The sequence below is a fragment of the Aedes aegypti genome, chromosome 2 (assembly GCF_002204515.2).
Source record: "Aedes aegypti strain LVP_AGWG chromosome 2, AaegL5.0 Primary Assembly, whole genome shotgun sequence".
Taxonomy (NCBI): domain Eukaryota; kingdom Metazoa; phylum Arthropoda; class Insecta; order Diptera; family Culicidae; genus Aedes; species Aedes aegypti.
The window spans coordinates 347,048,577-347,075,113 of NC_035108.1; the positions used below are offsets into that span (position 1 = coordinate 347,048,577).

General features: G+C 38.5%; 1 protein-coding gene across 1 annotated transcript in view; it reads right to left on the reverse strand.

The window, feature by feature from the left end:
• Positions 1-26,537, reverse strand: part of LOC5570445 (T-box protein H15) — a 146,973-nt gene that overhangs the window by 108,144 nt on the left and 12,292 nt on the right. The window contains exons 2-3 of the mRNA XM_021846195.1: positions 315-481; positions 109-239 (exon numbers count right to left, since the gene is read on the reverse strand). Of these exons, the coding sequence (XP_021701887.1) occupies positions 109-239; positions 315-481 (298 nt within the window). The remainder of the gene's footprint in view (positions 1-108; positions 240-314; positions 482-26,537) is intronic.

The following is a 26,537-nucleotide window of genomic DNA, read 5'->3' on the forward strand; positions in this document are numbered from 1 at the left end:
TTTGTCTTACCCTAAGGCACATATCTATATTTTACAACTTTTTTGTTTAAGGGCCAGTCTAATCATGCATAGCTAAAAAACTCACATAATTAAGGTAACAACACTTACCGTCCCGTTTTGGTGATGATCATCTCCGTTCCCAGATCGTGGAACTTATCCCAAAGTTCTTTCGTTTCCAGATGGCACTGCACCGGACGTAGATCATCCGAATTGCAGGTGCCCACGATATTGTGTTTGGTCTGCAGAGTAAAGCAAAGCACCAATGGTCAATATATTGTTGAACTCCTTGGATCAACTCTCCCCCAAAATCTTACCGTGGCAGGTTCCGGCGTCAGTCGTTCCTCGTCCGAAGGCGTCCCCGTTGCCCGAGACTGTGAAGCCCTGTGGGAGGCACGGGAAGGTGTTTCCGAATCACTACACTGTTCCACGTCAACATCTACGTCATCGTCTCCTTCCGGGAATCGATCGACCGAGATCGGACCTGCAATAAAGGGAACAACATCGGCAGCAATTAGCCTCATGTTTTAATATCAGATGCATTGAAAAACGATTCCGTTTATCGCGTGGAATTATGAGGACTAATGTGTGCAATTCTCCACTGCCGAAGCCGAAGCGCAAAACGCAATCTGCCGCCAATCGATTCGTGGAGGCTTGTTCGGACCAAATCCGTGTCTAACCGGCGACGAATGGACGGGAGCAAAAATAACAAGTCTCGTTACGCGCCTAAATTACGGGTAATCTCCGCAGCAATCCGGCAACAGCAACTTCGTCGACGAAGCAAAACAAAAAAAATCAAACAAGCAAGAACTTTTGCTTATAAATATGAACTAATTAAATTAGCATGTAAATTAGCCGTGAAACAATTAAAAGTGTAAGCAAGTGCGGAAAAGAAACGAGCGAATGGTTGGCGATAAGGCCGACAGAGGAGTGACGAAGTGAGGACGTGGAGGCGGTCCAACACCTTTCGACGCAACAACTCTCGGAGAGAGAGAATCCGTCCGTGTGCACGTGAGCCACTTTGGCGGTTCTCAATTCAAATCAGAAACGTAATCACACAAATCAGATGCGTGCGGTAACGAGTGTGGTGAAAAATTATTCAAATTTCTTAATTTATTCTAATTAGGGGGAGGCTTTGTTTGGGATTCCGATGCGTGCGTTCTGTTTGTGTATTTTTTCATGAATCCGAGTTGGAAGGCGAGGAATGGTTACATGGACGTAGCAAAGAATTTTATCAGGGGAAGGATGAACGACCTCAAAGACATTCACAAATTCACCAAAGTATGTAGCAAAACTATCCAAATTTTTGTGCAATCTACAACAGATGATACGCAGGCTTCGTGCTTTGGCTGAGAGGCCTGTGTTATCCACAATCAAAAATTTTTGAGATCCTTGAAGAAACTCAGGTAGGTCAGATGCGAAAATATTGTATAATATTGGTCCCAAAATGCTGCCTTGAAAAACACTAACTCTCACAGGAGAAATGACTGAATAAATTTCCTGAAGAATATGCAAAGAATCGCCTAGTGATACCATTAGTGTAATTTTAAGACGACTGCTTGGACGAAAGCAATTTTATGATCATTAAAAAAAAATCTTACCCCTGCTCCCTCTAACTACGCCCATAGATGGTTAGAAATCCAACTCGTAAATCATCGTAAAGTTTAGCGGATCGGTTTCTCTGCGAAGAAACGTTAGAGTGGAGATGACTCAACGTGGTTCATCTGAGGTCAGTCACCTACTTAACAAAAACTTCAACCCTTTCCCCGAATCCGCCGGAACAGCACGGAAGCCTCCTTAAACGATCTTTCAACCGGCAGTTAACCATTGCACAGTGGGACGGATAGGGGTTTTAGGAGGAAAGATGGAACTCACGCCTTCAATTGCGATTTTACGTAAAAATGATGTTCTACAAAGTTGTTTCTAAAATAAAAACAATTTTTTTGGTCGGAACGAAAATTAGGGTGGCCCTATGTAAAAAAAGATATCCATTAAAACTTTTTTATTTTAAGGAATATTGACATAGCTTATTCTACAAAGTTGAAGATCGGAGAATTTTAAGCTGATTTGATAAAAAAAATTTTTTCTAAGCTCAAAAATTGACCGTTTTAGAGCATTTTTCGCTATTCATGTAGGGTGGCCCTTCAAAAATAGGTTTTTGTGTTATATTATTTTTTATATTTAGATATCTTATCAAAGGGGCGATCCATTAATTACGTAAGGGTTTATGGGGGGAGGGGGGGGTCTGAGATTTCTTACGCGCCATACAATTTATTTTTAATTTTCATACAAAAAATCTTACTATGGGGAGAGGGGGGGTTGAAAAACCCCGAAAAATGTCTTACGTAATAAATGGACAGCCCCAAAGTTGTCATTCCTTCATCTTTAGACGATTGAGACGCATATTTCAAGGCCTATACAATTTTGTCGGTGAATTGTTATAAACATTTTTCATGAAAAACAAACGTTTTTTTACATGTAAATGTAGTTGGGGCAAAAAGAGATTTTTTTTTGCATGACAATTATTATTTTTCGGCATTAAATCGGAATAAAAAACTAACTTATTTCATATTCTTATATACGTACTTCCGAAAAGAGTCAAAGGAGCTCAGCAATACAAATAAGGAGAAAAGTTTTTTTGAAAATATCTTCTAAATTTACTTCACGGTTGAATTTCCTGACATGGCTCATCCCAAACTTCCGAATACTTCTGTTCTGGGAATTGAACTTCTGTTCTGGGAATTGAAACATTCTGATTGGAAGTAACGAATGCTCATTTACTAATAATTCGTCCACCGACAAATTACTAGTAATTTCTCCACCGTAGGAGATATATCGTATCTGGAACGGTATATTACGAGAGTACGATTTCTGATTATGACACTGACTTTCAAGGCTAGATTAAGAAGAATAACTATATGCATTATTTGATCATGTGTAGATGTTTTGATTAATTAAGGCTATAATTTAGAGATAGCCATGCCTGAAAATTGAACATTATGGTAAATTTGGGAGTTCCTTCAAAAATCTGTTAGTAACGGTTATTAATATATGAACCAGTCATATCATTAGCAAACAGATCCGCCGAAGTATAATACGATTATTCACATTTTTAAGCTGACAAACACTATCGTCACGTCAACACAATTCATTTTGTTTTCCCAACTATACAAACATATGAACATGTTTTTTTTGGTTATCAAAAAGTCTTTAACTATTCATCAGAAAAAAATTGTATCAATATTCTTTTTTTTTTGGCATCGCGTCCCTACTGGAACAGATCATACTTCTCAGGTTATTGTTGTTAGGAGCACTTCCACAGTTATAAACTGAGAGCTTTCTTTGCCATATTTTTCATTTTGCATTCGTATATCGTATGTATAAGTATCGATGATACTTTATGGCCAAGTAACTAAATTAAATAGGGTCCTAAAGGCCTGTCCCAATTTTAGTGCCAAACGCTTAAGTTTAGGTCAAAAACACATGTTTACTCAATTTTTTAATGTCTTTCTTTTGTTTAAGCCCAAAAAATATTTTTTTAGATTTTGTCACACTCCTTGGCTTAAACTCAAATTTTGGGTGTATTTTGCTTTCCGTGTCCGTGTTTGGGTGTATTTTGCTTTCCGAAATGTCAGATAGGAACAACCCCAGTGTTAAAACTAAAAGCCGTGTGGTGTTTTTGTCGATTAAGCAAACTTCAAACATGATCAAAAGTGTCAAGGTTCATTTATGGACCCAATTTTTAAATTAAAGTTTAAATATAATATAGCCGTTATTTGAGCGGAAAAAATTGCTAAAATAGTTGCAGTAACATGCTCTTTCGTGTCATTAAATAAAAACAAGATTTCATTAAACATTTTAGGACCCAATTTTCATTACGAAAATACTCTTGTATCTATTTGTTTCCATTAGCTATATCTTTTATGTTTGCGTTTCAATTAGTCTTGAAAGTAATGGGAAGACAATTTTACTAAGAAACTTGAAATAATAAAAATTAAACACAAAAAAAAAAACATTTTTTTAATGGGCCACCCTACATCAATAGCGAAAAATACTCTAAAACGGTCAATTTTCGAGCTAGGAAAAAACTTTTTGTATCAAATCAGCTTGAAATTTTCCGATCTTCAACTTTGTAGAACAAACTATATCAATATTCCGTAAAATAAAAAAGTTTTAATGGTTATCTTTTTTAACATAGGGCCACCCTAATTTTCGTTCCGACCAAAAAAATTGTTTTTATATTAGAAACAACTTTGTAGAACATTATTTTTACGTAAAATCACAATTGAAGGCGTGAGTTCCATCTTTCCTCCTAAAACCTCAATCCGTCCCACTGTGCATTGTCCTTTCCGAGAGCCCCTAAATGGTTGTGGAACCCTTCATCATCAATTTTATTTCTTCTTTTCAATTTCCGATAAATTGTATAATTATTCCAAGGACCAGACTCTTTCACGCACGGTTCTGCCAAGTAATTACAGGGAACCAATTTCCCATCGTCTATTAAAATCATACCGAGTCAGGTTATAATATCGGTTTTGATTGTGATGGAGGATACGAAGTGGATGTGGCAGCAGTTAGTGGTTTCGTATACCGGAGCCTCTCTACCACCCAGCGAGAGAGAGAGAGAGACTGATGGAAAGGGGTTAACCGACATATGGTGTGATAAACGGTCATCCCACCATCATCAGTTTAAATTCCGGTAATATGGCGATGAGGCTTTTGAGGTCACCTTCGTCGCTGGTAGAAGGTAACAATCAGCTTTGGTTAAGAAATGTCAAAAGTGAAGAGCGAATGGTATTAGTACAAAGCATAATCACAGGGTTTTGGTGTAACTGCGAGGATGGAAGATTCTAATGACATTTGAGTTCATCGCTATACACCAGATATTCTTAATCTGGTATATAGGCTTCATCTTCTTCTTGACGTTACGTCCTCACTGGGATAGAGTCTGCTTCTCAGATTAGTGTTCAATGATCAGAGTAACATGTTCAATAACGTCATTCAATAACGGATTGGAATATCTTAATATTGGAAAATTTCCTAGCATCTACCAAAACATATTCAGAAATTTGGGATTCCTTCATTCATTTATTTAGTGGACATCTAAAAAGATAACACTGAATCAACAATTTCACGCCACAATACTCGGTTCGTGGCCGCATCTCTCCATCCTCGGTTCTGCTCCACGCTCGCCAAATCGATACGCACTTGATCCGCCCACCTAGCTCGCTGCGCTCTACGCCTTCTTGTACCAACTGGATCTGACGCGAACACCATTTTTCCGGGTTGCTGTCCGGCATTCTTGCAACATGCCCAGCCCATAGTATCCTTGCAGCTTTGGCCACCTTCTGGATACTGGGTTCGCCGTAGAGTTGGGCAAGCTCATGGTTCATCCTTCGCCGCCACACACCGTTTTCCTGCACACCGCCAAAAATCGTCCTAAGTCGTTCGAAAACTTCAAGTGCTTGCAAGTTTTCCTCGAGCATCGTCCACATTTCATGCCCGTAGAGAACTACCGGCCTTATGAGCGTTTTGTACATGATACATTTGGTGCGGGTGGGAATCTTTTTTGACCGCAGCTTCTTGTGGAGGCCATGGTAGGCCCGACTTCCACTGATGATGCGCCTCCGTATTTCACGGCTAACGTTGTGGTCAGCCGTCAGCAAGGATCCAAGGTAGACAAACTCGTCGACCACCTCGAATGTATCCCCGTCTATCGTAACACTGCTACCTAGGCGAGACCTGTCGCGCTCGACCCCACCAGCTAACATCTAGCGCAATATTGAACAACAGGCACGAAAGTCCATAACCTTGTCGTAGTCCCCAGCATGATCCAAACGAACTGGAACCTTCACACAATTTTGCACACCCTCCATCGTCGCTCTTGTCAGTCTCGTGAGCTTCCCGGGAAAGCTGTTCTCGTCCATGATTTTTCATAGCTCTACGAGATCGATACTATCGTATGCCGCCTTGAAATCGATGAAAAGGTGATGCGTTGGGACCTGGTATTCACGACAGTTTTGGAGGATTTGTCGTACAGTAAAGATCTGGTCCGTTGTCGATCGGCCATCAACGAAGCCGGCTTGATAACTTCCCACGAACTCGTTTACTACAGGTGACAAACGACGGAAGATGATCTGGGATACTACTTTGTAGGCCGCATTTAGAATGGTGATCGCTCGAAAGTTCTCACAATCTAACTGGTCGCCTTTCTTGTAGATGGGGCATATAACCCCTTCCTTTCACTCCTCCGGTAGCTGTTCCGTTTTCCAGATTGTGCCTATCAGCCAGTGCAGACAAATGGCCAGTCTCTCCGGGCCCATCTTTATGAGTTCAGATCCGATACCATCCTTACTAGCAGCATTATTGTTCTTGAGCTGTAGAATGGCATCCTTAACCTCCCTCAAAGTGGGGGATGGTTGGTTTCCATCCTCCGCAGTACCGACGAAGGCATTTCCTCCGTTGTCCCGGCCTGCATTGTCTGTGCTCTCAGCGCCATTCAGATGTTCGTCAAAGTGTTGCTTCCACCTTTCGATCACCTCACACTCGTCCGTCAAAATGCTCCCATCCTTATCCCTGCACATCTCGCTTCGCGGCATGAAGCCGTTCCGGGATGCGTTGAGCTTCTGATAGAACTTACGTGTTTTTTGAGACCGGCACAGCTGTTCCATCTCCTCGCACTCCGTCTCCTCCAGGCGGCATTTTTTCTCCCGAAAGAGGCGGGTCTGCTGTTGCCGTTTCCGTCTATAAAGCTCCACGTTCTGTCCGGTCCAGTGGCGCGGGAAGTGGGTAGGACAGGTAGGACATGTCCTACGCACGATAACACCTGGGTAGGACAGTCAAAGAATTGTCCTACCCACGATAAAATAAACAAGTTCAGCAGAAAGATTGAAAATTAACTTAACACTTCAGTCGTCGCGCTGTTGTATTTTGTACAACACTGGTGAAAAAAGCTCACTTTTCGCTCACAACAGGATCGTTGTGGTTCTGACGGTGGCGAACCGCGCCAATATACATAAAACTCAACCAACGTCGTAAGATACGATAAGGTATTTGATGGAGTTTCTGCAAGATGAAACATTTTTCAAACATGTTTAGTTTCTCCTGAAAACTTTTGCGATTAGCCAGCTTTGCACTTTCGATGTAAACAAAAAAAAACTACACAAATTCACAGAATTTTCGCTGTTCATCCATTTATTATCTAGAAATAGATGAGGAAATTAGTAACCTCACAGGTTGCAAAGGCAAGCAATTTGGACTATTTTTTGTTATATTATTTTATTAAATAAAGTTTTTAAAAAGGATATATATAAAAAGGATATTCATATTTTTTAATGGACGATAACAAAAGTTGATCTAATGAGTAATGCCAAAGGCAGCACTGGAATGAGGTTTCTTTTTAGAGACTCGGTCTCTGTTTTATTGCAAATCACTAAAAAGTCTGTGTGTGTTTTAAAGGAAGATCTCTAAAGTATCTATTTAATCGAAAATAGTCTCTAAAGAATCTTTTTCCTTACTCTGCATGTATTGAATCCTGATGAAAAAATGTACAGGCACCAAGAAACCTTCGGAGACTATAACAGGTTTAACAGACTCTTCAAGAATTGCGTCTTAGATTCCCCGAAGAAAAGCTGTAGGATTTATCATAGTGATTTTTTTAGTATACTTTCAGGATTTCCTACAGGGATCTCTTGAGAAATACTTCTAGAAATTTTTCCATCGAATCTCCCAGAAATTCTTCATGCGATTTTTCAAAGGATGCTTAAAAGAATTTCTCTAGAATTTGATCCAGGAAATCCATAAGAACTCCAAAGCTACTATCTCCAGTAATTTCCTCGATCGAAAATTCCTTGACGGGTCCTTAAAACAACCAATTTTACCAAGCATTTATAAAAAAGTTTCTCATCAAATGTCAATGCATTCTTCAAAAATTTGTTCAAATATTCCCACCAGTTAATACTACAGAAAATTTCCCAATATTTCTTTCGATTATTCCTACATACATTTCTTTAGAGATTCTGTCTGTTTTTCGAAAAATTTCTTTTCAAAATACTGAGGAATACTATCCCGATATTCAATTTTTTTCGATTATCTTGGCAAATTATTTAGGAAATCTTTCTGATCTTCCCCAGAAGTTATTTCGGAGAACCTTGTTCATGAAAGGTGACTTTAAAACTCATCCCAGTTTTAACAGAAGTTATTCCAGGACTTACTTTAAAAAATAACACACGGGTTTATTTTCCAGAAAAAATCCTAGGCATTTCCCTAGAAACTATCCTGGAAAAATTTCTGAAAAAAAAACTTTCAAGAAGTAGCTAAGTATGCTGTTTCGCTCAAGAATAGTAAAGAAATCCTTTGACTGAATGGGTCAAGAAATTTCCTACAGAGAGGCCCATTTGAAATGACATTTCTTCAAAACTGCATATAGCGATCAAAAAAATGTCCTTTTCTTAAGCATATTTGGAAGTAAATTTTCCACGCATTGAGATAAACGATTACTTTTCTTGTCATCAGCAAACCAGCCTTTACTTAAGAAAATCTCAACGAATTACTGGATAAATTTCCTTACAAATTTTAGATGGAACCTCTGAAGCAAATGCTGAAGATATCTTTAGAGAAATCTTATGTAAATCCTGAAAAACAATTTTAAAAGGAATTTCTTGAAATTTCTGGTAACGCTATTGATTGAAATTTAGAAGATGTTTGACCGGGAATATTGGAAGATGTCCCAGGGAAATCTATGAATAAAATCTTGGAGGAGTTAGGACTTTCTTTAAAAATATAGCAAATAAATTTTAGAGAAATTCAGATGATTTTTGAAATAATCTTCGAAGAATGTCCATTTCTGTAGTTTCTCTTGGAAAATCCATGTTGAATTTTTAAAGTATCTTTCATATAATTCTTGGAGAAATTCCATAGGAAAATTCGTGGAAATAATCACTAAATATATACTTTTTTAAATTTCCGGAGTAATATCTGAATGTTTGGGCAAATACATGAATAAATTTCTGATGAAATTGCTAGAATTAATCATGAGAAAATACATACTTGCTATGAATAATCAAATTCATATTTTCTTATTCTCTCAAGAGATTTTGTTAAAAAAAAACTAGGCAGTCTTCTAAGGTTTATGTGTTTTTTTTTCTGTTGAGCGAAAAAATTGCATTATAATATCGTTAGAACGCTGGAAAACAGTACAATTTCCTCAACTCAACTCAAAGCCGACCAAAATGTAACTTTCAATTTCCAGTTCAGGGTTAACATTTTTCTTTGCTTCACTATGCAAAAATATTTGCCAACGTTTGTCCTACCCATGGTTGCGAACGTGGACGCGCCTCTGGTCCGGTCCCTTGCTGCAGCATGACCGCCCGCGCTGCGTTCTTCTCCTCCAGAATCTGCCTACATTCCTCGTCGAACCAATCGTTCCGTCGACTCCATCCCACGTACCCAACGATGGTCTCAGTTGCATTGTTGATGGCTGCCTGCACTGTTCTCCAGCAGTCCTCAAGAGGAGCTTCATCCAGCTCACCCTCTTCCGGTAATGCAGCCTCGAGTTGCTGCGCGTATGCCACTGCGACATCCGGTTGTTTGAGCCGTTCTAGGTCGTACCAGGGCGGCCGTCGGATCCGTACGTTGTTGCCGACGGAGAGTTTTGGGCGCAGGTTAACCATCACCAGATAGTGGTCAGAGTCGATGTTAGCGCCACGATAGGTCCTGACGTCGATAATGTCGGAGAAGTGCCGTCCATCAATCAGAACGTGGTCGATTTGTGATTCTGTCTGCTGAGGTTATCTCCAGGTGTATCGGTATGGAAGGCTGTGCTGAAAGTAGGTGCTATTTTTGGACGCGGCGAAACCAATTAGTCGTAGGCCGTTTTCGTTTGTCAGTCAGTGGGCACTGGACTTTCCAATCGTCGGTTTGAACTCCTCCTTCTGGCCAACCTGAGCGTTTAGATCTCCTAGGATGATTTTGACGTCGTGACTTGGGCAGCTGAGCTGTCGTACTCGCGTTCAAGCTGTGCGTAAAAAGCGTCTTTATCATCATCAGTGCTTCCGGAGTGAGGGCTGTGCACGTTTATTATGCTGAAGTTAAAGAACCGGCCTTCGAGCCTCAACTCGCACATTCTCTACATATCACCCATCACTATAAAAGCTGTTCCCAGCTCGTGTGTGTTGCCGCAGCTCTGGTAGATGGTATGGTCACTCTAAACGTTCGCACCATTGATCCCTTCCAACACACTTTCTGCAGCGCTACGATGCCGAATCCGCGGCAGAGAATGGCAGAAAACTCGGAGCGGTGCAAAATATGCATGTGCTGCACCCGACTTTTGCGTGCGTCTCCTGTTTTTGTTGAGTGACACAAAAGAAGGTGCGAGTATTGCCGCAACTGTGTGAGAGACAAAAGATAGCTCCAGCTCTACTCTTTAAAACTCTTGGAGTAAAGCACAATGTGCTTCGTTTGGTGCGTTTCCTTGGAAACGTAATCGAGAACGAATGTGACTGACGGCGGTGTTGAATTATTTGTTGCTTGCTCTACACTTCAAAATCATTTTAGGGTTTATTCACAAATTTCATATCACCGGAAATGGCCATTTTTGACACTCACCCATTTGTATGAATATTTTTAAAATTTTGTATGAGCTGTAACATCTTAAGGACACCCTCCCTCCCTTCAGCGTTATGAAATGTGTGAATGGGCCCTTACGTAGAAAGCACGTGAATTTAAAACTAGGACGTAGGACATTTTTTACAATGTTCGGAAATTATTTTGTAATAAGAGGCCGTTCACTACAGTGGGGATTCGCTCGTTGGGGGTCCGCTACATGGAATGATTCGATGGTTGGATGTTCGCTGGTTGGAAAATATTCCAACTAAAAAGCACTCAAATGTCAACAGAAAATTTCAAACTGACTTTGACGTCTGAGTACCGTCGCGTTGCAGTCTCCGTATATAGAACAAATGCGTATGTATATGTGCGTTTCGTGACGATTTCCTCTCCAGATGCGTTAGTGTGGAGCATTTTCACCAGCTGTCAGTTTTTCCAACTAACGGATCGGATTCGCTAGATGGAAGGCAGTCGTGTTCCAACCAGCGAATCCCCGCTGTAATTAAGTAAGAAGTTATGTGTAGGGTGAGTCATGTGGAGGGGGCAGGAAGATATTTGTTACGTGCAAGACAAATTATTTTTAATTTCATACAACAAATCTTCCCTCGGAAGAGGGGGAGTCAAAAAAACCGACAAAACTCTTGACACTTCCGTGGAATTGCACACAGCAATAACATATGTCGAATTCGTTTTTGAATCTGGGTTGAAACTGACGCAATCCGTTCTGAATCACAGTTTCAACCCCAACCCGATTAAGGTTCGACCAAACTACAACTATGCTATGCGAACAATGCTTGAAGTTGGTTTGTTTATGTATTGATCACCGATCCAGTTCCTAAAAACAAAAACGACAATGGGGCTCTGCACAGTTTTGATTTTGTTTGGTATTTTGACGTTTTCTGTCCTTGTTGTTTACAAATTTTATGTAAGAGTAAAAGAGAGCTCAAACGTCAAATTAGTGGACTCGTGCATCGGTCCATAGTGGAGGATCCCATAAGAAAACAACGGATACCGCAACTATAGGAACGCAAATTAAAAATATACCACTACTAAGGGAACAGTGTAGGTACTATTTTTTACTGACATGCCGTTAACTACTGCGATGAAATCATTTTTCTCATTCAGTCAATAGTCGTTTCTTCCCGTTACAACATTAATATGTTCATTAATTGCGCATCTTGAATTTAAGCGATTAAATGAAGATTAATCGTTCTTAGTACCTCCACTATTGGTGCATCTACCCTGTGTGTGAGGCGAAATCATGTATGATTTATGAAGTAAACAAACGTTTGTGTGGTTCGTTTGAGAGTGGCGTCCATCCGTACTCCGTCATCAAAGCAAAGTGATGTTACTTGAGAGAGCCTTGCCTAATGCTCAGAGCGATTATCAGCAACGGCACATGGGAGTTTAAGCACACAAAAAAGAATGGGTGCAACACAATTCATATTGCACTAGCACGTCTCTTTCAAATTGAACGTGCTTGTCTCCCGGCAGCGCGTGCTGCACTGAAAGAGTTTTAAGTCGCACCCTATCCCTGATCCGCGGTCCTTCACCACGTCGGCGAGAATGCGTGTGCTCCCGATGAATCATAATCACCCTATCCATTTGAAGAAGCAAATCCCATATATCGACGTGAAAAATGTATCACTATGATTCTATATGTGAAGTGCACAACCCAATAAATTTTCAGCTCCATCGGTTCACTAAAACTCGAGATTTGCTTCCACAAAGTTTCGATGATAATTGTTAGAGTGAGACAAAAGATAGAGAAAATAACACGGTCTCCCGTGTCACCTTAATTCAGTAGCACTCTTAAACGTGATTTTTCTAGAATGGTGACTTCAGACAAAAAATTTCTAAAGATATGGCGCATATATTGACGGTAAATATTAGTTCGCAACTTTGCCGTAGGCGGCGCTGTAAAATTAAAATTTCTGAAATAACGATATTTAAATATGGTGTCTTCGGGAAAGTTGTAGATAACTTAATTACTAACAACTTTGCCGAAGAAACCTTGTCTATATCTAGTCACATTTCCAAAATGTGGAGGTATTTTATGGACGACCCCCAAAAACAGTTTTTCTTGAATATTTTGAAAATGTGTGGTTTTCGGTAGCAACATTGTTCTACAAAATTGTGTAAACGGTCAAAATGAAGCATTTTCTCGAAGACACTAAGGTTCTGAAATGTAAGGGAAAGGAATCATAGTAATTTAAGTGCAAATATCAGTCACTTTTGGGGGTCGTATATTTTTTCGGGTGGCAAGTGGTGGCAGATGAAACCCCTTTCTGTTAACGGTATTTTCATCAGTGAAATGTGACTAGATACAGACTAGGTTTCTTTGGCAAAGTTGATTGTATTTAAATTATCTACAACTTTGTCGAAGAAATCATATTTAAAGATCGTCATTTCAAAAATTTTAACTTTACAGCGCCGCCTGCGGCAAAGTTGCGAAATAACATTTACCACCAATATATGCGCCATATTAAAAAAAAACTTCGTTCGAAGACACCATTCCAGAAAAAATCACGTTTAAGTGTGCTACTGAATTAAGTTCACGATTTTGACCTATCGAAATACTGTGAGACGCTGTTGTGAGCCGCTCCTAACATGGAGTATATACGCTCCAGGTTTGCAGCGGCAAAAGCTAAAGCAAACTCCCCCCCTTTCCCTGTCAACATACGACCAAAGTTACCACCGATGTTGGTTACCAGATCTTCCCTAAGGTTAATGGCCGGGGCCAGTACCACGAAGAGGTAGGGATAGGAGTTGCTGGGCAAGAGGCTAAGGACCGCATACCGTAAAATCGGGTGTTATTGATCAGAAGGGTGAAATTGATCATCGTATAACACGATTTTATTTACTCGTAATGGAGCACATATATTGATGTAAGCTGCCGTAAATGAACGTTGCTTGTCGTAACTATTGTTGAATTGTGTGTTGTGAAGTTTTTTGCGTTAAAGAATGTTTATTACTATGAAAATAACGTAAAATTTCAAAATCATGCACGGTGCAGTATTGACAAACACCTATCAACTTCTATTTATAAACAAGGATTTGAACATGGTATAAACCTGAAAGTTTGTGAGGATGCTTGAGATATATCCCCAAACCAGATTTCATCACCAAAACTAGTACCAATTGGCTCATATGGTTGAAATAATTGAATTTCTGTTAGATATCATTGAATTCCTTAGGAAATTGCATACATTTAGGCGTTTTCAGCGTAATTCTTGAATTTTAACTATTCGTTATTTATACAAATATTACATTGTTAAGAATTTGACAAGCATATTCGTATTCAGGATGCTCATATTTATCATGTAGAGTTGTTTTGGAAACTAACAATAATGGCATTGACAAGTGATCAATTTCACCCCGAAATGAGATACTCTGATTTTTTATTTTAGAGGTATTTGTTAATACTAAAATGACTTTTGTTAGAAAATTTCGGTACATAAGTCGATGAGGCTCACCTTCGTACTTGTTTTCGTGCATTTAGTTGTTTGGGATTGTTAACATTATAGCAAACAGACTAGAAAAACCGTGAAAAATGATCAATTTCACCCGAAATTACGGTACGTTACTTTAGGGATCAAAATCCAAATTGCACCAAAGAGATTGAATTTGATGGAGTCCTCACAATTCCAAAATATCAACTAGTCCAGTCTGTCTGAACACCGACCAATAGCTCTAGAAACATATGCGAATATAGTCCATAAATAAAAAAAGGTGTCTTGAGTATATTCATTAATTTTTCACTTCAAGAATCAAGATTTATACAATTTTTCCAGAATTTTCTGCCTGATTTGCAAAACTTGATGAAACCATAAAATAGGTTTTAATTATTTAGAGAACAATGATGGTTGCCTCCTGGAGAGATTTATGAAGACATTTTAGTGGAATTCCCTGAAAGAAATTCTGAATGAATTCCTAAATAATTCATGAAGAAATTGTTCGAGTAATTCTTGAAAGAATTCTATCTCAAGTCCTTTGATAAATCCTTGGAAGTATTTCCAGATGAATTTTTGAAGAATTTATTAGAGTAATCCCTAAAAAATACTCTTAAACGAATCTTATAGAAATTGCTATGGAAATTGATAAAGAAATATTCGAAAAAACTTAGGATATTCCTTGAACGAATTTGTGCAGAAAATCTTAAATAATTAAGGTATCCTTCGGTACGAAAATCGTGGAGCAATTTCTTGGAAGAGCATATAAAGTTTTCTTCTATGATTTGTAGTTAGTGACATAATTATTTAAAGCTGTGAAAATAAATGAGTCACTACAATATGTTTTATTTCGCAAGAATGCGGTGACCAAGGCATTTAAACATGAGAAAACACAAATAGAAATAGGAACCAGGGAATATTCTAAGATCCTTTAAAATAATTTTTATTATGACTCGTCAGTGAATTCAGCAAAACATCTGTCAGACAGATTTTTTATAACTTCTGGAATTCTTCGTGAAATAAGTACACTAAGGTTTTTTTTTACACGGTCCCCCGTGCCGTGCAAAAAAATTCCGTGCAAAAAAAAAACCGTGCTAATTCTGGAACTTGTGTTAAAATAAACCGTGGTAATTCTAGAAACCGTGGAAAAAGTACCGTGTTAATTCTGAAATCCGTGTGAATAGGAAAAAAAGCCGTGTTAATTCCGAAATCCGTGTAAATAAGTAAAAAAACCGTGTTATTTCCGAATTTTGTGCAAAAAAAGTACCGTGTTAATTCCGAAAGGCGTGTAAAAAAAGCCGTGTAAAAATAAAGCGTGCAAAAAAAAAACGTGTAAAAAAAGACTTTAGTGTATATCTCTTGGCACTGTTTCGTGATTCAATCAGAGACTTACTCAATATTTGAATGAAACTATTATTAACCACTCTACCGTCAGCTTCATTTTTTACCATAAAAATCAAATTCAAATCGTTATAACTTTTTTGTTTTTCAATATTTTTGCACCATTTTTCACAAGTTCTCAAAAAACTCTTCTAGTTTTAGGATCTGTGTCGATATTGATCATTGGTCATCTGGTTTTGAAGATATTCCAAAATTCCTTGTGGGACCGACCCATAACCAGATCCCCCCATTAATTTCACAGGCTACAGAATTTTAATCGTATTCAGATATTCACTTCTCGGAACAACAAAATTAATGAGAGTATGTTTTGAAAAAATGAAGCAATTTGGTGCAGCCGTCTTTAAGTAATGACTTTTTAGGTTTCTGAAATCACGCTAGCCAAATAAAGATCTTAAAAACTTCAAAAAACATCCTATCGTAATTTTCAGATATCTCCAACAATTCTTAATTGATTTGTATGATTTTTTCAGAGAAGCTCCTTATTACCTGGCATTAAATAGCCCACATTTAATTTTTTTGATAAATTGACCAAAAACAAAATGGCCGCCAAAGACATTTTATATGGAAAATGTCGGTCCCCCGAGGAACATCGGAATATCATTGAAACCCGATCTCCAATGATCAATATCGACACGGATTCTTAAACAAGAAGAGTTTTTTGAGAGCTTATGAAAAAATGGTGCAAAAATATTGAAAAATAAAAAAGTTATAACCATTTGAATATTTATATTGCGGTAAAAAAATTAGGCTGCCGGTAGAGGGGTTAATTCAAAAATTAGTCCATTGATTTCATCACGGATTTCCCTTTGATTATTCTATAAATTCATCTATGGAAACTTTCAGTATTTATAACAGGTTCTTCTAGGAATTTCTTTATAGTATTTATCAGAAAATTATTTGATGAATTTGCAATAAAAGCATTTAATCAATTATAGTAACACATATATTGAGCGTTTTCTGTAATCCAATCTGCATGGTTATCCAATTAATTAACTCATAAGGGCTTGGTAAAGATGGATAAATTGTGGGTGAACTTATGAAAAAGTCCACGTGCTCGGCTGGGATTTGAACCCAGGACTCTTGTATGCTAGACGAGCGCTTTACCAACTAATCTACTAAGTGGTTCGTTAGCTTAGTTGGTAAAGCGCTCGTCTAGCCAACAAGAGTCCTGGCTTCAGATCCCAGCCGAGCATGTGGAATTTTTTCATTATTTCACCCACAATTTATCCATCTTTACCACGCGTAATGAGTTAATTAAAGTTAATCAATTGTTTTTTCAATAATATATCAAGTAGTTACCGTGTGAGATCGAAATCCGTACACCTATGAAATGTATCTAAATCCATCTACTTCATTCAAAACGCCTACTATTTGTATGAATTGTACGGATTTCGGTCTCCCACTTAATAGAGTACTAATTCCTTTAAGAATTTCTCCAGATTCTTTTCCACAAATTTCCAAAAAACATTCCTGGTAGATTCATAAGCATTTTTTGGTTTATTAATTGACGGAGTGACTGATTAAGAAATCTTAGCAAACCTTCTTCGCTTGCTAAAGTTGCAGGACAAGTTCTTGTTTGATATGTCATGATTTTGTTTCCGAAAAACAGTGCTAAAACCCCAAACATTTTCAACAATCCACTCTCAATGGGGAGAACTTTACTCGCAAACTGCATGGATAAACAGGAGCAAAATATCGATTTTTCACCACCCACTGCAAAGTCCTTCACATCATGGCCCGAACCGTGCTTCACTTTGCAAGTCGTTTTTCTTTGTCTTTATCGTCTTGAAGACAGGGCACTCCAACGACGACGCTCGAAACAGTTTTCTTCCCGGGTCCACTCGTCGAGCTAGAAAAACCGTTCCTTCGTTCTTTCTTTCTAGAACGGATGTGGTTGGCGCTGGGGTGTCGTATGTGGTTTGTCCTTTTTTCCAGTATGTGTTCGGGGGAACAAGATTTTCTCTCGATTTTCCCCAAAGGGGATGCTTCTCTATTTTTGACTTTGTCCTTGTTTGCTTCAATCGAATCGGTCTCAAAAGGTATCAGCGTAAAATCGATTCCAAACCAAGGTTTACCTCCACCATCTAACTCTAATTGAATCATAAATTGAGCACTCGAACACTTGTTGATTTAATATCTAATTGAATGGCTAACAATCGACAAGCGAACGATTTATTTTTTTGCGCAGTACATGATCTAATCTCGGCATCTTACAACCATTGTAGGCTCATTATCAAATGGATAGGCATCACCGGCAGTGTTGATGTACCATCAGCAAATCTAGAGAAACATGTTCGCAGCTCATGAATGTTAGCAAGCCGATGAATCTGCGGGAAAGTTTCTCAGCTCCACTTTCGAACACAACAAACCGTTGCACGATGCCACAATGGTCCGAATCGACGATTTAGCAGGAAAAAAGGTTTTTCTCTGTTCTGATTTAAGATGAGTGTCTTCAAAGAATTTCATAATTGAGTTTTTTGTCTTTCTGGAAAAAAGTTGGAAAAGGAAATGTTGGAAATTTTGAGAGTAGGGAAGAAGCACCGGTTTTGGCCATACGCCAGTTGTAGCCATAGAAGATTATACACCGTTCTATATAGCCAATCAGCATGAAACCTATTGTGTTCAGTAGATCACATTCGCATGATAGAGTTACACTCATTTACTCGTTCAAATTGATTCAAAACATAAAAAAACATTTAATTTTCCTTATAATTTTAACTCCCATACACCTAATTTGGCCAGGGCACTCCTAATTTGGCCACTCCCATGAGAAATCAATGCGATTGGCCAATTTAGGAACCGAAGATAAATCTCTGGCCGAAACTGGTTTCGTTGGCCTATATTGACCAACGGGATTTTCAAAGCGAAAAAATGGTTATAGCTCAGTTTTGATATTTTACACACATAATTTGGATTGAAAGCTTGCATTTGACATATTTGTAGTATAAATACGGCTATCCATTTAATTTTTTTATTGACTTTTTCTCTTAGGCTGGCCAAAACCGGTGCTTTTACCCTATGAGAAATTCTCGCTGAAACCAGGCCGCCATCGGCACTCATCGTTAGAATTGTTGGACCCCTCGTACGCCAGCTAAACAGTTTGCGATAAAGCGTATTTATTATTCTTGGAACACATAGCAAACTTAGTGGCTTCGTATAGAAGAAGAATGTTGCTCTCATTTGAAGCTAAAAAAAATTTGTGGCCATTTTGGATTTGGCCGCCATTTTAAATTTCGTCAGAAAAACTGTTTTTTCACCATTAGCACTGCTCGTTTTGAATTCTGAGATCACCATCAGAAAGCTGAGAAAAAACTGAATAAGATGGTAGCAATGGTATTTACTCTATGAAATGAACGATTTATTGATTCGTGTTTTACGATTATGACGTATATGGCGAGTGCAATTAATGCAAACGTCATTTTTGTACAGCAAAGAAACAAGTTTTCAATCGTTGGTGTTTTCTTCGAGTCGGGTGAAGCATAAGAGTACTAATTTAAGAGAAAAAATGTGGCGGCCATCTTGAATTTTGACACCATCTTGATTTCAAGTAGTAGAATGAATTTTTCACCGTGTTAGCACTCAACATGTTGAATTTCGGAGGTAACACTAGAGTAGATTATGTATATTCTTCTACTTATTCGTCAAAAAAGTTAAATAATTTTCAATAAATTTCTTTTTCCTTCCATAAATACCACCCTATCCAACTTTTTCTAAAAATTTTGAAGATTAAAATGGAATTCTCATACTATTAAATTCAACGAGAACAAAGGAGCAACTTTTTTCCTACAAAATTGTCAATTTGGACCATTGTGCAGGAAAATGCATCCGAATCTTTGTTTCGCATCGGATGGAGGGCCCATGGCGGAATTTTTCTTTAATTGTGCGCACTCGTCATGAGATTGCAAACTACTAATTAGCAAAGTCTGCGGTTTTTTTCTCTCTTCCGAAACTGTCTGTCGGCGAACGATTCGTTCGCGGATCGATATCTATCCATATTTTAGCACCTCTTTTCGAAACTACAAATCAGCAAATCATCACGCACAACTTGGCACCCGAAGTGTTCGCGAGCAAAAGGCGGTATTGTTTTATGATTCTTTTTTTTTTGCGTCTGTTTGTAAATTGTGATACATGCGCCTTCCGCCCGCCAACGCGTCTTGAATTGGGTTTGCTGTGCATCTAATTTTTTTTATGCGAACATCGTTCGGTATAGACGAGCGTCAATAAAGGGGCTTTTATTGGTTGTAAAACAACTTTTCGGCTGTGGGATTATGCTTTTGTTGATTCTGAGTTACAATGTGAACCGAGCGGCATGGCACTAATAAGCTGAACAGTTGTTTTTGTAAATGAAAGCGATGTTAGAGCAATTTGGACAAAATAGTAGCCGTTTATGCGGCAAAGTTGTGGTTGCTAGGTAAATATTTGCGAAGATTTCTAGTTTCTTGAAAGTTGCAAGCAAATGAAAACTATGGTTGTCGTACACACAAAGACAACATTTGCCTAACAACTATTAGGTTGACGTTCAAATCCAAATCCCTCCATGTTTCTTACTGCTTGTCATGAAGAACACATGGATATTAGCGTGGGATACGACTATATGGAAATCATAAATTCTCGCTCCATTCCACTTTTTGCATGCCATTTGGGTTCCAAATTTCATATAGTATCACCCCAGTTAACATAAACTCGTATACGATAGCGCATAAAAGTACAACTGTGGAGGCGATATACGTACATGTGCCATAAGGCTGCATGCAAAATGTACGTATATTGCCTCCACATTTGTACTCTTATATCCCATCATATACGATGGTGTGTTTACTGGGACATATATTGAGCTTTTTCGGTAATCCAATCCGCATGGTTATTAAATTAATTAACTCATCACGCGTGGTGAAGAAGGATAAAATCCACGTGCTCGGCTGGGATTTGAACTCAAGACTCTTGAATGATAGACGAGCGCTTTACCAACTAAGCTACCGAGCTCAACTCAATGGTTAAAACTATAATTAGGCGTCAGCCGTTAGAACTTTAAATGGGATTTACAATGGTAAAAGAAAAATTGTTGGCTGTCACCCATTAACGTCCTTAAAAAATCTGTCGCAGTCCTCCAATTTTACAATGAAAAATATTGTCGAATTATTATTAGGATTTTTTTTTTCGGATTTTATTCGGTATTTCTACCCATTTTATTAATCAACGTTACCTTGCCAATCCATTTACAATGAATAATTTTCTCGCAAGTGGTTTGCATTTTTTTTTTGTAAATAATGTGTTTAATATGATGATTGCCTGACCATTCGACTAATAATTTTGATGATATATCTTCGAGTTGTTTAGAGCTGAATACTCGAAGAGAGTACTATACTATTCAACCTTCCTAATGCATCAAGAAAAAGTGACACATTATGCAATAAACGCTCTCAAAAATCCATTTTTGGATAGATTTTCGTTCGCTTCGCTATATATGAAAGAAATGGAACTCTAGATTGGAACCCTGGCTTTTTTTGTGAGTCTGGCCATTCTGAGTACACGGCCATAAGGGAACCTGAAACCTGTTTCAGAAGGAACTGGCGCATATCATATTCAGCAGTTCATACACATGTATACACACTCAATCTGTTCGGTAAAAATAACTGGGTTTTGGAACTACCGAAAAAGTCAGTAAACTAAAAAAAATGTCAAAAATCGAAAAACAGAGATTTTTCACTGAAATTTTGCAGAGAGCTTTCTTTTTACAAACAAACAAATAAAACATGGTGAAATTTGCTTTTCAATTACGTGTGGCGACAGTTTGAATTATACTGACTTTTTCGCTAGCTCCAAAACCCAGTAAAATTTTACCGACCTCAGTAATTTAATCTAAGTGTGTATAACGACGGTTCAAATTTCATGGGTTTTCATCCAGATTTGCGAGAGCACCATGAGGACCAACATTGAGATTTGGCCGGATTTGGTCGAAGTATCCCGGAACCGGGTGTGATGTGGACATTTTCAAACCATCATAAAGTTTCATCATGCGACGGCTCAAAATACATATTCATTCAGATGTAGATAGACACCATGCCAAATACCTGGCGTTACGTCCTTACTGGAAAGATCCTGCTTCTGAGTTTTGTGCTATTATGAGCCCTTTCACAGTTATTAATCCTCTACCGGTGAAATTCGACCCCATACTCCTCAGTAGGGTGCTACTTACAGTGTTGTGAAAAACTCAATTTCTCATAACATAAGTTGTCAATTACGCAACTCAGCAGTCAAAAAATCATGGATGAGTTGGCTCACCTGTTTGACTCATTGTCTCGTATTTCCACTCACACATGGCAATAATTTCTGGTAAAATTATGGTAATCCTTTTTAACGTAAACAACAACAATCGGGTTTCGCGAGTGTTTGGCGGCTTTTGCGAATGAATCATTTTTTTACGGTTTGAGTCGATTGAATGATTTTGCCTCAAAATCTCAAGCGTGACTATAACTTTGTTATTTTCCAACCGATTTTAAAACATTTAGTATCGATACCTCCAAAATTAAATATATGAAAACTTTGTAGAACACCAAATTTGTCTAGAATCGAAACAAGTTATAGTTAAAAGTAATTTAATCCAAATTTTTCATTATTTTACTAAAAATTTCAACTTTGTTTGACCATAACTTCATGATTTCTTAACTGATTCCAAATCATTTTACATGCTTTTGAAGCTTATTCAATTTTTTCAAACCTTCCATACATCACATTTCAATAAAAATAATGTCTTGACCAAATTATTCGCAAAAACTGTAGAAAAACATGATTATTTAACGACAAATTCCAGTTTTTCCTTTAATTTTTGCCAGTAAAATATTATCTCTAAAGCTGAAAATGGCTTTTCTCATTTGTTAAATCATTGAGAACGACTTTGCAACAAATTAAAAAAAAAAAAAAATTGAAACAAAAATATGTTTGCATGTGTTAAAAAATATATGCACTATTCAACTCGTAATTAAGGCAAGATGCTTTATAATCCTAAGTTTGTTGTTGTTTTTTTTTTCATTAAAAAATAATGTTTTTGGATAGTTCTTGTTAAATAACTAAATCAAATCCATTTTTTAAGAAAAATGTGTTTTATGAACAGTTGAGGAACAAATTTGCTTCAAAAACATGTAAAAAGATTCGGAAACGATTGAGTTTTTATGAAGCTATGGTCAAACCAAAATGGTTTCTTTTAGTAAAATGAGGAAACATATGGGTAAAAGTATTTTTAACTAAAACTACTTTTGATTTTGGATAAATTTGATGTTCTACAAAGTTTTTATAAATTTAATTCTGAAGAAAATGGTGCTCAAAATTTCAAAATTGGTTGAAAAATTACAAAACTGTGTTTACAACACTGAAGGTCATTTTTTATAACTTGAAAATTCACTTTCATATCGCTTGCGTCACTTCTAAATGTTAATATTTTTGGCTCAGATTTTGAGGTTTCTTTTTTAATGTGATATGAATGCATTCCCAAGTAACCAGCCAGCATTTAAAACTGCACTCGTTCAGCATTATATGCGCCTGCAAGGCAAATCAATTAATACTCATAAAAATCGTATAGCTGCTGGTAGTGCTGTTTCAGAGCAAGTTTTGGCGAAATAACGTGCTTCTCCAATGCTGCACCTTCAGAAATGTTGATTGTCGCTGTCATAATATGTAACGCCTCCAGGAGGAGCAAAACATAACAAAAATATATATCATCTCCTCTCGTCTTTCGTCTGTTGTGGTCCGTGAATCATTTTTGCCTTCTGCTCGGTTTTTGCGATTCGAACTGATGATCCGTTGATTTCCGATGGTGAAGCTCCACGCTGCAAGCTCGGCTACAGCTGATTTTATATCCTACTTATGGTACGTTCTGCTCAAACGTTCACCCAATTAGCTACCAACTAGCAGATACGTTGCGGAAATTTTCGATGCAAAAAAATCAAACCAATGCCCAATAAATCTGAAATCTATATAGGTAAATTAGATTCCTACCCAAATCATTTGCTTCATTCATGTCATTAAAATTAGCTAATGACAGTGTGGAACTATCGCGCTTTTTTCAATGAAGCTTAACAGTATTGCTTCGCTCAACCTGATTTTCTTCGCGGCAATCATGTTTGCTATGTTTGCACGGGAGTATGAGAGAGACAACAAGTGAAGTCAAATGAGTAACACATAATCTGCACTACTCTTTCATTGCATGCAAACAGCAAGGAAACAGCATTTGGATTGCTAGGAAATAAAAGTTGCCCACGCAGTTGAAATGCTTATTAACAACAGGGAGATTTTAATAAGCAATGCTCCTGCTCATTTTTGGCAGCTATGCAATCAAACTGCTTCCTTAAGGCAGTAAGCAGGTCAAATGCTGTAAACAGTCTTTCGCGCGGCTTATTTTAGTGCTTGGTGGTTACCTGTGTTAGAGCACACGAATTTTTGGTTTTGAGAACTTTTAATAAATAAGCCGCACCCTACCCCTCAGTTTGATTTTGCTGAAAAGCTGCGCGTTTACCGCTAAGGCTTCACAGGCCTCTCAAATATTAAGTTGTCTCGAATTCCATTTCCGTTACTACCAAACCTTCAGAGATTCCTTCGAGAATTCCTCTCTCAATATCTGCAGAGTCTCTTCCAGAGATTTCTTTAGGAATCATTTCGAAGATTCCTTCAGGAATTTTACCAGAAAATTCTCCAAAATAATCTCTACCATCAGGTATCAGAAGGCCGGCTCCAAAGGCACGTTCCCCACCAGTTGGGAGATTTGTGCCATTGCCATATTTGAGCCTATTTCATCATCTACCCGATGGGAGAGGAAAGGGAAGGGAAAGATGGGAGGAAATAGGAGTGGGGTCCCTTGAAGAGGGAAGATCGCATAAGCGAAATGAGAGCATGTAGCTCCATACCACAATGGGTTCGAACAGCGCCCTAAAAAGGGCACTGCAAAACGCATGAGCGTAAAGAGAGCCTATAGCTCATTACCACAGCGGGTTAAGAATAACAGGATATCCTGAAGATTCAGGCTTCTGTATTCAGTTTCACTTAATAAGTGTTTACCAAGTAATTGGAATCGCATTTGCGCAAAAACTGGACAGTTACATATCAGGTGATACGAAGTTCCATAATCGGAGTCACAACTATCACACACAAATGAGTCAGCACGCTGAATATTTGCCATGTGATAGTTGAGTCGGCAGTGGCCTGTCAACGCTCTGACCAAGAGACTGCAATTCTGCTTTGACAGATTTGTTAAATACTTCGCCACCTTTGGAGATGGCTCAGTAATATACAATTTTGTTTGACGACACGACTCCAAACTATTCCAATATTGCTTGTGCTGAGTTGCCGCCCAAGAGTTTATCTGAAGCTTCACCCAGCACTTCGAAATTGGAATAGCCGGCTCAGGGCCAATGAAGTCATGCGATGCTCCATCGCGAGCTAGCTCATCAGCCAATTCATTTCCAGCGATGGAAGAATGGCCAGGTACCCATACAAGGTTTACAGAGTTGACTGAATTCAGTTCCTCAATTTGAGTTCGACATGCGATAACAAGCTTCGACCTTGAGTTGGCCGAAGCGAGAGCTTTTATAGCAGCCTGACTATCTGAACAGAAGTATATGATTTTACCCATTACGCACTGTTGAAGTGCTGATTGCACTCCACACATAAGAGCAAATATTTCCGCCTGAAAAACGGTGCAGTTTCTACCAAGTGAGTAAAACTGATGCAGCCTTAGCTCACGAGAATATACTCCTGAACCAGCTCTACCTTCAAGAAGGGAGCCATCAGTGTAACATACTACATTGTTTGATATACTTCTTTCCAAATAGCCAGACGTCCACTCTTCCCGTGAAGGGAATTGTGTGGTAAATGTCCTGTAAGGAAAGTGACAAGCAATTGTGAGATCACTTGGAGCAAGGACGATTTTGTCCCAATTCACCAAAAGTGGAAACAACGAAGTGTGTGTAGATCTACGATTCACTGGATTTTTCTCCAGTAGATCCAGTACCCATAAACGGTAAGAGCAAGAAAGTGCTTCTTGTTTAAGATGTATGTGTAGTGGCGCAACGTCGAAAAGGGCCTCGAGCGCTGCTGTGGGAGTTGTAGAGAACGCACCAGACATCGCCATCAAGCACATCCTTTGGAGATGGCCCAATTTTGATTGGATTGTTCTCACTTCGCCCTTTTGCCACCACACAAGACATCCATATGCCAATATTGGTCGAACAACTGTTGTGTAAATCCATTTGATATATTTGGGTTTGAGGCCCCAAGTTTTACCAAAGGTTCGCCGGCATTGACCGAAGGCCATACAAGCTTTTTTGACTCTGAAATCAATGTGAGCTGTCCATAAAAGTTTGGAATCTAGAATGACTCCGACATACTTTACTTGATCAGTCACATTAATCTCAGTGCCAAAAAGACGTAAAGGTCGAATTCCATCGCGGTTTCGTCTTTCCGTAAAAAGAACAATAGATGTTTTATTCGGGTTAACCGAAAGGCCATATTGGCGACACCAACTCTCGACTACCTGAAGAGCACTTTGCATCAGGTCGAATAGGGTGCTTATGCACATACCAACTATCAGAGCTAGATAGTCGTCGGCAAATCCATAAGTTGGAAAACCGCAATTATTGAGTTGCCTCAAAAGCGTATCTGCTACGAGATTCCACAAAAGTGGTGACAAGACTCCCCCTTGGGGGCATCCGCAAACACTCAATTTTCGAATCGCTGCTTGACGCAATGTCGAGAAGAGATGTCGGTTTTTGAGCATTTGATGAATCCAATTGGTAATCATTGTAGGTAGCCCATGGTTTCGTGCTGCTTCCAATATGGCATCGAAAGACACGTTATCAAAGGCACCCTCAATATCCAAGAAAACACCCAAGCAGGATTGCTTCTGAGCGAATGCTTTTTCGATATCGTATACAACTTTGTGTAAAAGAGTCACAGTGGACTTTCCAGATTGGTAAGCATGTTGATTCACATGAAGAGGCATGTTTGCCAAATAAACATCACGGATGTGATGATCGATAATGCGTTCCAGACATTTCAGAAGAAAAGAGGTCAGACTGATTGGTCTAAAACTCT